Here is an 11014-nt window from a genome sequence, read left to right as displayed (position 1 = left end):
TTCTTCTCAGTGTGTGAAAGCCTCTGTCATCTGTTACATGTAAATAAAGTTGATTCAAAGCCATCATGGCGTCGCCACTGAGCACGCCGCTCTGCCAGCACTAAACATGGCGCAGCCGCTGCCCTTCTCCTCTCCCAACGTGGCTCCGCCCGCTTCAAAGATGGTATCGCGGAAGTGACGCCTAGCGTCTTCCCTGAACAAAGATGGCGGATCCTCCCACAGCGTCATTCGTTAAAGCTGGGAGAAGTGAGGGCAAGAGCCGCTGCGCTAGGTCTAGGCGGAAGTGTGGGCCCCTGTATATCTGGGGAGGAGACCCCGCCCTGGCCTCTTTCCGCTCCGAGCGCCGACCGGTTAGGATCTAGGCGAGCTGACACGTGAGTGGTTTCGGTGGAAAGCGGCGATTCCGGCGGGCTGTGATACGTGTGCGGGTCCCGGGGGGAGCATGGGACAGACCACACTGCCGGGGGGAGGCCTGCACTGATCATATATGGGAGAATACAGGAGTTCAGCACATTGCCAGGCATGCAGCTGCACAGGAGGGACATCAGTATGCCTATTACATGATCTTATTAAAGGAACAGTAACCTTTAGTGTGAAAATCTTCCTGATCTGTCTACACATCTTACAATCTGGTTGTCCAATCTTACCTTGGACTGTCTGCCATGCACTGTACAGTGACCTGATCCAGCTAGTGATATAGTAAAAGTGCCCATGAACTGTGAGATGTTTCCTGGCAGATTTATTCACTGGGATAACATCTGCTGAGGATTGTTCGCCTGACATGCTGCCTGATTGTAATTTTGTAACTTTTTTTTTCTTTAAATGGTTTATCATGGGAGTGACCGTATCTCTGTCCTAGGCATGGTGATGTGCCCCTCTGCTTATGCTGCTCTCTCCAGGGCGCCATGCAGAGTATTAGCGCTCTGACACTAACCTCCCTAGCTGGTGTGCTCCTTCCAGATGAATGGCTGATCAGAGTCCCAAATGCCACCCATGAACAACATTTGGGACATACATGCAAAAACTGTGCTGAAAAATTTGGGTGCAGGGTGAAGCTGAAAATTGGCTCACCCTGCCCCTGCAAAAGTTCCATCGGCATTAAAGAGAACCTGAACTGAAAATAAAAAGTTAAAATAACCATCCACAGGTTATACTTCCCTCCTGTGTAGTCTACTACTCAATCTCTTTCTCCTTTCCTGCGTCCCATTTGTCCACTGTGATCAGTGGGATTCTCTGTCCTCCATTTTAAAAATGGCAGTTACCACATAACAGCTTCCTGGTCAGCACACTTAACCTCCCTAGCGTTCTGGACGTGCTGAGGCCCTGGTGGGCCGATTTGAATAATTTTTTTTGAAACACGCAGCTAGCACTTTGCTAGCTGCGTGTTTCTCCGATCGCCGCAGCTCGCTGCCAATCCGCCACTACCCAACGCGAAAGGGCCCCGTGCGCAGCCTGGGCAATCAGTGCCAGGCAGCGCTGCGTAGTGGATCCGGACTCCGTCTGACGTCACAACGTCGATGACGTCAGTCCGATTGTCGCCATGGTGACGGGGAAGCCCTAAAGAAAATTTCCCTTTTTTTTTTTTTCCTTGTAATTTGGGCTCCATTGCTGGCACCCAGGTAACCCTCTAAGTTATGGCTGTAAGTCACAGTACATGGCTGCGCCCAATGTGTGGTGCAGTTTTTGCCTGCTTCACCATTCGGTTGCAATTTTAAATGCATCTGAATGGCAGCGGTTGTAACACCTCACATGTCAATGCTTGACACCTGGTAGTCTTCCTCCATGGCAAGAAGCCGTGACCTGTTGCATCTGGCCACGGCTGCACTCATATGTGACTCTAGGGGGAGCTGTCTTATCGACCACCAGCACAGAGCTCTAACCTGCTCCTGGCTGTGCATGAGAGCAGCTGACAGATGGTGAATTCACTGCCTGTCAGCGGCCCATCTGAAAGAGGCCAAACAAGAGCCTTGAGCTCAGGTCTTCAAAGTTCAACTTGTAAGGGCAGTAATTACAGGGCTGTAACTTTCTATGATAGTGCCAGTTTAACCTTCCTGGCGGTAACCCCGAACATAGTTTGGGGTAAGCCGCGCAGGAGGTTTTCTCAGGCCCTGCTGGGCCGATTTGCTTAATTTTTTTTTTTTTTGCTGAACGCAGTTAGCACTTTGCTAGCTGCGTCAGCACACCGATCGCCGCCGGCCCGCGCTCGATCGCCACTATCCGCTCCGCCCCCCCCCCCCAGACCCCGTGCGCTGCCTGGCCAATCAGTGCCAGGCAGCGCTGAGGGGTGGATCGTGACTCCCAAAGACGTCGCTGACGTCATCCCGCCATGGCGACGGGGGAAGCCCTCCAGGAAATTCCTTTCTTTGAACGGGATTTCCTGATCGGAGATCGCCGAAGGCTCGCTACATGATTTAAAAAAAAATAAATAAATGCTGCGCAGCCTTCTGGCGGAAAACATTAGACCGCCAGGAGGGTTAATGGTTCTCACTGCCTGTCCTGGAACAGATGTACAGATAAGGCCTTATTTTTTTTTGGCTGCATGCTTGTTCCAGGTTAATGACCACAGGTAGATTCTTTATACAGTGAGCTTTCTCTCCTGCTGCTTTATCCAAAGTAAGTACATGGACTTTAGATGTGCATGTGCAGTAAATCTGGGTACGTAGTTTTAATATTTGTCACAGGGAACATTCTTGGAACGACTGCTGCACATATTCGTTGCTCGGCAACCTGTCCTGGTCTATGGAGAGGGAAGGATGGTGAATGAGAGATCCAGCCAAGGGAGACAGCAATACATGATCAATAGTGGTAGCATATTGGAGGTCCAACATGATGGGTCAATGATTTTGTCGGGGGGGCACTAGCAACCTGGGGATTATAGCTTGAGGTTAATTTGCGATCCTTAATAGGTTTATGAAAAAAATGTGACTTTTTTTTCTGTTCGTTGTTCAATCCCATGACCATACATGGAATCCTCCTAATTCAGATTTTGTTTTATTTGTAGGATGGCAGACTGGGAATCTGTTCCTGTTGGGGCCGAGACCCCAGAAATTAAGCTGTTCGGGAAGTGGAGTACCGATGATGTCCAGATCAATGACATCTCCCTGCAGGTACCAATTTATATGTGCTGGAAGTTGTCACCAACTATCTCTGAAACAGTATTTGTTCTACGTTTTAGGGAGCAGTATTGGAAGTCACCACCTGTCAGCTGATCTCCTACCCTGGCCAGGCTCTTGTTAGCGGTTGACACGCGTGGTGTTACTACTACTGCTGCAATTCAGCTGCATTTAAATTGCACTGACTGTAGACTGAACGGCTTGGAAAGCGCACAGTTCAGCTTCCTGTCTGAGAGGGGCCTAAAGTGGACAGTGGCTGGATAGTGTACTGGTTAAAGGCACCGCCTTTGACATTGGAGACCAGGGTTCTTGCTACTCCCTGGCTAGGGTCAGTACCTATTCAGTAAGGAGTTCAAGGCAAGACTCCCTAACACTGAAGGGTGGCTTTTTTTTGTTCCCTTGAAATACAACAGTTCCCATTATCTGAAACTCGGGCAACCGAAAGACTTGACTAACCGGCATGCCTGAGTGATAACGGGGACTTTGCTTTTAGCTGGTTTTGGGGCGTTTAAAATACTTACCAAACCTCCAGCGAAGTCTAGCATACTTTCCGAATGACCCAGTGGCTTCCGTGCACGCAAGTCAGTGTATCATGTGACCCGGCTGTCATGTACGGGGAAGCTGGAAAGCGCTAGCAGCCCACTAGGTGAATCAGAAAGGCTGCTAGACATCGCAGAAGGCTTGTTTAGTAACTTTTTTGGGGGGAGGGGGGGGGTTGTTGTGCAACCAGCAAGCACATGTATCCAGCACCAGGTGATCCCCGCTGGTGCCGGATACTGGGGACTCTGCTGTATTTATTTTACTTTTAGCAGTGGTGTGGAAGGTACTATTTGCTAATGAAACTAGGAATGTGAGTGGCTGGTAGTGGCAAAATTCACCAAGACAAGACAAATAACATTTATATTGCGCTTTTCTCCTTGCGGACTCAAAGCGCCAGAGCAGAGCAGCAGCCACTAGGGTGCGCTCTATTGGCAGTAGCAGTGTAAGGGAGACTTGCCAAAGGTCTCCTACTGAATTAGTGCTGGCTTACTGAACAGGCAGAGCCGAGATTCGAACCCTGGTCTGCTGTGTCAGAGGCAGAGCCTATAACCATTACACCATCAGCCAACTCCTCCCACGCACGATTCCCTGGGTTACAGTTTTGTCTCATTAAGAGCCTGGGCTAATTTTTGCATTGCAATAGAGCTGTAAAACTTGCATCACCTGCATCGCTTTCTGTTGCAGAATGAACCGCTTTCAGCTGCATTGAATGGGACAGTTCTTATGTTGCGCACAGGAATGCGTTGTTAGAATTCTGTGTTGTACAGCGCATCAGACAGTGCTGCCCACGCAGTAATGTCTCTGTTACACACTGAAATCTGCGCAGCAGTGCGACGTTGTGCACGGGCCCCGACAGATGTGTGTGCTTCAATCTAGCTCTATATCCTGCCTGAAGAAAGTTGATTAGAAAGGTCTGCAGGAAAACTCGTTAGTTATGAAAGGTATTGCATAAAGCAACTTTTGTTTTGACGAATAGAGCAAAGAAATGACGGACATGTGGCCTGAGGCTCTATACACCGGTGTGTTAATGGGCTGTGTTCTCTTGGCAATTAGTACTGGTAAAATTACAGTGCACTGCCTTCCCGGCAACTTACCGGTAACCGCCATGTGGTGTATCAGGCCTCATGGAGTGGTTAAGAGAGCAACGTATGTGGGAAGGTGCATACACTCATCTACAGTATATTCTGGCGTATAAGACTACTTTTTAACCCTTGAAAATCATCTGAAAAGTCTGGGGTCGTCTTATATGCCGGGTGTCATTGATGCCGGGTGATACACCCTATCATATTACCGCCTCTCAGATCTCGCTGCTGAGGACTGTAGGGAAGCGGCGCAGGCGCACATGTGCGAGATCTGAGAGGCAGAGAGGGAAGTAAATGGGATACAAGGACGGGTCAGAAGGGTGAAAGAGGCGTGTTTTATGGGCACAACCCGACCTAGTCTTCCATACTGCTCTGATAAACAGGTAGACAAGGAGAGCCGACTAATCCACTTAGGGACAGTTGACCAATCTAACAAGTCAATCGCCTATATACTGGCATACATAGCACTTGTATATGATGTTTTTTATTTTATTTGGTGTGCGTTAGAAGATGAGTAGACTTATACGGCGATTATATCCCAAATTCTATATTTTAACTAGAAAAATTGGGGGGTGTCTTATACGCTAGAATATATGGTTCATTTTGATTGGTCAATCGCCGACTAATTTTACCACATCTGTGTAGTTTGAGGGCTGACAGACTGTGAATGTTATGAACAGATCGTGTAAGGTGAGCTCTCGTACTACATGGCAGAGGTAAAATTGGCCATTGATTGGTCAAGCAAAATTGGAAGTGTCTCCCTAATTTACTATGATCTGTAAGTGCAGGCAGCAGAAGGGGCTGATAAAACCTTGGCAATAAACCATTTTCCGACCTGGGTACCAGGGCTGTGGAGTTGGAGTCAGTCGGAGTCAGAGTAATTTTGGGTAATTGGAGTCCGTAGTTTTATGAACTGAGTAGTCGGATGATTTTTGCACTGACTGCACAACCCTGCTGGGTACCCCGGGTGCTCTCCTCAGTCTCTGGCCCACACTGACAGGACTTGGCAAGTCAGCCCCCTATGCCTGCTAGCTGTGACAGGTCCACTTTTATGTGATTTGTACTTGGGATATTGTACATGTGGTTCACAGACCATTTTCTCTCATCCAGGATTACATTGCCGTGAAAGAGAAGTATGCCAAGTACCTGCCACACAGCGGAGGCCGGTATGCGGCCAAGCGTTTCCGTAAGGCCCAGTGCCCCATCGTGGAGCGTCTGACAAACTCCCTCATGATGCACGGCAGGAACAACGGCAAGAAGCTCATGACAGTCAGGATCGTGAAGCACGCCTTCGAGATCATCCACCTGCTGACTGGAGAGGTGAGTGATGTCACCCTGGCAGGTCTGTGCTGACTGGATAGGGGAGTGATGTCACTCTGGCAGGTGTGTGGTGACTGGAGAGGTGTGTGTGTGTGTGATATGTCACTATGGCAGGTGTGTGCTGACTGGAGAGGGGAGTGATGTCACTCTGGCAGGTGTGTGCTGACTGGAGAGGTGAGTGATGTCACTCTGGCAAGTGTTTGGTGACTGGAGAGAGGAGTGATGTCACTCTGGCAAGTGTGTGGTGACTGGAGAGGTGAGTGATGTCACTATGGCAAGTGTGTGGTGACTGGAGAGGTGAGTGATGTCACTATGGCAGGTGTGTGGTGACTGGAGAGGTGAGTGATGTCACTCTGGCAGGTCTGTGCTGACTGGAGAGTAGGGATGATCAATGAGATGCAAATTGTTCTGAAATTATGCAAATATATGCAGGTTTAAAATGGACCAATTCATTTAAACCCAGGTTTATAGTGATCCATTTTCACGGGTTAAATTGATTGGTCCATTTTTAACCTGCATACATTTGCATAAATTTGCATCAAGTTTGAACAATTTGCATGTCTGATCATCCCTACTGGATGATCCCTACTGATGTCACTCTGGCAGGTCTGTGCAGGCAGATCTATTACTGCAGTTGGTGCACAGATTGAAGCTTTACACCCTTTTCTTTACAGGGCTTTCTCTTTATTTAATTTGGTCTGGGCTTCAGTTGCGGCGAGTGTCTGTTACAGCCACTCACTATCTAACGTGACTAACTTAGAGACACTGAAGCAAAAAAAAAGAAATATACTTAATTGGTTGTGTAGAATGTATAATTACTAGATTAGTAGCAAAGAAAATATTCTCATATTTTTTTCACTTACAGTGGGTTGCAAAAGTATTCGGCCCCCTTGAAGTTTTCCACATTTTGTCACATTACTGCCACAAACATGAATCAATTTTATTGGAATTCCACGTGAAAGACCAGTACAAAGTGGTGTACATGTGAGAAGTGGGGTGTGCGTAATTATTCGGCCCCCTGAGTCAATACTTTGTAGAACCACCTTTTGCTGCAATTACAGCTGCCAGTCTTTTAGGGTATGTCTCTACCAGCTTTGCACATCTAGAGACTGAAATCCTTGCCCATTCTTCTTTGCAAAACAGCTCCAGCTCAGTCAGATAAGATGGGCAGAGTTTGTGAACAGCAGTTTTCAGATCTTGCCACAGATTCTCGATTGGGTTTAGATCTGGACTTTGACTGGGCCATTCTAACACATTGATATGTTTTGTTTTAAACCATTCCATTGTTGCCCTGGCTTTATGTTTAGGGTCGTTGTCCCGCTCGAAGGTGAACCTCCGCCCCAGTCTCAAGTCTTTTGCAGACTCCAAGAGGCTTTCTTCCAAGATTGCCCTGTATTTGGCTCCATCCATCCATCTTCCCATCAACTCTGACCAGCTTTCCTGTCCCTGCTGAAGAGAAGCACCCCCGGAGCATGATGCTGCCACCACCATATTTGACAGTGGGGATGGTGTGTTCAGAGTGATGTGCAGTGTTAGTTTTCCGCCACACATAGCGTTTTGCATTTTGGCCAAAAAGTTCTATTTTGGTCTCATCTGACCAGAGCACCTTCTTCCACATGGTTGCTGTGTCCCCCACATGGCCTGTGGCAAACTGCAAACAGGACTTCTTATGCTTTTCAGTTAACAATGGCTTTCTTCTTGCCACTCTTTCATAAAGGCCGACCTTGTGCAGTGCACGACTAATAGTTGTCCTATGGACAGATTGCCCCACCTGAGCTGTAGATCTCTGCAGTTCGTCCAGAGTCACCATGGGCCTCTTGATTGCATTTCTGATCAGCGCTCTCCTTGTTCAGCCTGTGAGTTTAGGTGGATGGCCTTGTCTTGGTAGGTTTACAGTTGTGCCATACTCCCATTTCTGAATGATCGCTTGAACAGTGCTTCGTGGGATGTTCAAGGCTTTGGAAACCCTTTTGTAACCTAAGCCTGCTTTAAATTTCTCAATAACTTTATCCCTGACCTGTCTGGTGTGTTCTTTGGACTTCATGGTGTTGTTGCTCCCAATATTCTCTTAGACAACCTCTGAGGCCGTCACAGAGCAGCTGTATTTGTACTGACATTAGATTACACACAGGTGCACTCTAGTCATTAGCACTCATCAGGCAATGTCTATGGGCAACTGACTGCAATCAGACCAAATGGGGCTGATTAATTACGCACACCCCACTTTGCAGTTATTTTTTTTTGTAATGTTTGTAATGATGTATGATTTTCGTTCCACTTCTCGTATGTACACCACTTTGTATTTGTCTTTCATGTGGAATTCCAATAAAATTGATGCATGTTTGTGGCAGTAATGTGACAAAATGTGGAAAACTTCAAGGGGGCCGAATACTTTTGCAAGCCACTGTATATAGTGTTAGTTTATAGCATTGCATCATTCTCTAATATTTGCAGTTTACACACTACTCGGCATTCTAAGGCCCCATTCACACTTGAGCAGGAATCACGCGATTCCCGCTCAGCGCAAAACTCTAGCGGTTTTTAAAAACCGCTAGCCCATGTAAGCCTATGGCAGTGTTCTCACTGCCGCGTTTGCGGTTAGCGTTAACCGCAAACATGTAACATGCAGCGTTTTGCCGGCGATTCGCTAATAGCGTGCATAGCACGCTCCCAAAACGCTGCATTGCCCTGTGATTTATTTTTTTTTTTCCACGTTAATCGTGGATAAACCACCCTCGTAAAACGCTAGCATTAATCACCGGCGTTTTTAGGTGGGAATGGGGCCTAAATGTTTTTACATAGCAGTGTATTGAACTATTGACCTGTCCTCTGGAGAGAAAAAGAAAATACAGTGACTGACAGTTGATATAATAAGCTTCAGAAGACAGAGCTCTCTGCAACTTAGAAAGTCGTGGAGCGCAATGGCTTTTTTGCATAGCTAACTGGAGTTTAACTCTTCCTGTACTGGAAACAATATTAGACTTGTGTCTCTGTTCCTAATGTTTTATTTCTTAGCTGTACTACACATACAAATCATTATAATTTTTTTTTTTTCGCTTTAGTGTCTTATGGATTGTTTTTGCTGTCAAAGACTGAATGTTGTGCCTGCTGTGGCGTCAGCTATTCTAGCTGTCCTGTCTGCCTGAGTTACAAATTGTATGTGGTGAATCTCTCTCAAGCAGTCTTGTGGACGCATCTGGTGTTAAAGTTGGCCCTCCAGCAGTTGCTGGATAGTGTAATAGTTAGACACTGAAGCGAAAAAAAAATTATGACATTATGATTTGTATGTGTAGTACAGCTAAGAAATAAAACATTAAGATCAGATACATCAGTCTAATTGTTTCCAGTACAGGAAGAGTTGAGAAACTCCAGTTGTTATCTCTATGCAAACAAGCCATTAAGCTCTCCGACTATGTAAAGGGGCCCATACACTCAGCCGATTTTCTGGCCTCCCGATCGATCGATTGATCGTTTGCAAATCGGTTGGCCAATCGACCGATCAATGGCCGATTTCGATGGATTTCCATCGAGCTGGCAGGATGGAAAATTTAGGTCGATCTGATGAGATTGCTTATCAGTTTGCATTGGCCTTAATGGAAATCTGATGGCAAAAAAAATGCCATCAGATAGAATTCCAATAGATTTCAAACTGAAATCTATTGGAATTCTATCCTGGTAAAAAATGTTCTAAAAACGCATCAGATAGATCATCAGATGCATTTCTTATCTATCTGCTGCCAATCTGACCAGTGTATGGCTACCTTAAGTCGTGGAGAGGGCTGTTATCTGACTTTTATTATCTCAACTGTTCCTGGACTATTTACTTTTCCTCTGGCAGAGGAGAGGTCATTAGTTCACAGACTGCTCTGAAAGAATCATTTTGAATGCTGAGTGTTGTGTAATCTGCACATATTATAGAATGATGCAATGTTAGAAAAAACACTATATACCTGAAAATAAAAGTGTGAGAATATTTTCTTTGCTGCTAATCTTCTAGTAATTATTCATAGTACACAACCAATTCACTATATCCCTGTAGCTGCATAGTACACAACCAATCTCCCCATCCCTGTAGCTGCAGGCAGTCCAGCGCTGGCTCCCCTGAAAGTCCCTCCACAAAGGCTGACAAGGTAATATTTACCTTTCTGGGATCCAGTGCAGGCGCAGTAGCGGCTTTTCATTCCGGTAAGAAGGAAATAGCCGAGCCCCGATCGTATCCGCTCTACTGCACAGATGCAAAGGACTTGCACCTGCGCCGTAGAGCGGATCGATCTGGTTTGGATATTTCCGTCTTTGACCCGAATGACGAGTGGCTAGTGCACCTGCGCAGGATCACGGTAGGTGAATGTTTACCTCGCTGCTATTGGGGGGGGGGGGGGGGGGAGGGGGCGGGTGTATATGGTCCAGGCAGGGACTGGGGAAGCCTTGTTAGGATCCTGAGGCTTCCCCCTCCCGAGGTAAGTACCCCCAGGGGCCCTTTTTTGATTCAGGTTTTCTTTAAAGCTGCATATATTTTCACTACACTATGCATAATCCTGCATCAATGCATCTTATTGACCCATCCCTATTTAGCATCTTACTAACCCTCTCTGCTCCTGATTGTTAAATGTCCCGATCCAGATGACTGGATTGTTGGCTGGTAGGAAGTTGGTGCTGCAGAGCAGGTTGATCCATACATGATGGCTTTGATTGTAAAGTAATGAAGGATGCACGGAAGACTGTTGGGAATGAGGGATTAGTCGGAAACGTGTGTGTGTGCCTGTGTGCCTGTGTGCCTGTGTGTGTGCCTGTGTGCCTGTGTGTGTGCCTGTGTGTGTGTGTGTGTGCCTGTGTGCCTGTGTGTGTGTGCCTGTGTGTGTGTGCCTGTGTGTGTGTGCCTGTGTGTGTGTGTGCCTGTGTGTGTGTGTGCCTGTGTGTGTGTGTGCCTGTGTGTGTGTGTGCCTGTGTGTGTGTGTGCCT

At 46.9% G+C, this 11014-nt stretch overlaps 1 protein-coding gene across 1 annotated transcript in view; it reads left to right on the top strand.

The window, feature by feature from the left end:
* The first annotated feature begins 267 nt into the window (after positions 1-267).
* The window catches only part of RPS5 (ribosomal protein S5), a 16102-nt gene continuing 5355 nt past the window's right edge, over positions 268-11014 (top strand). The window contains exons 1-3 of the mRNA XM_068249331.1: positions 268-374; positions 3002-3107; positions 5846-6055. Coding sequence (XP_068105432.1) covers positions 3003-3107; positions 5846-6055 — 315 coding nt within the window. The 5' untranslated portion in view covers positions 268-374; position 3002. The remainder of the gene's footprint in view (positions 375-3001; positions 3108-5845; positions 6056-11014) is intronic.

Source organism: Hyperolius riggenbachi, chromosome 8 (assembly GCF_040937935.1).
Source record: "Hyperolius riggenbachi isolate aHypRig1 chromosome 8, aHypRig1.pri, whole genome shotgun sequence".
Taxonomy (NCBI): Eukaryota; Metazoa; Chordata; class Amphibia; order Anura; family Hyperoliidae; genus Hyperolius; species Hyperolius riggenbachi.
This window is presented reverse-complemented; position numbering and strand designations above follow the sequence as displayed.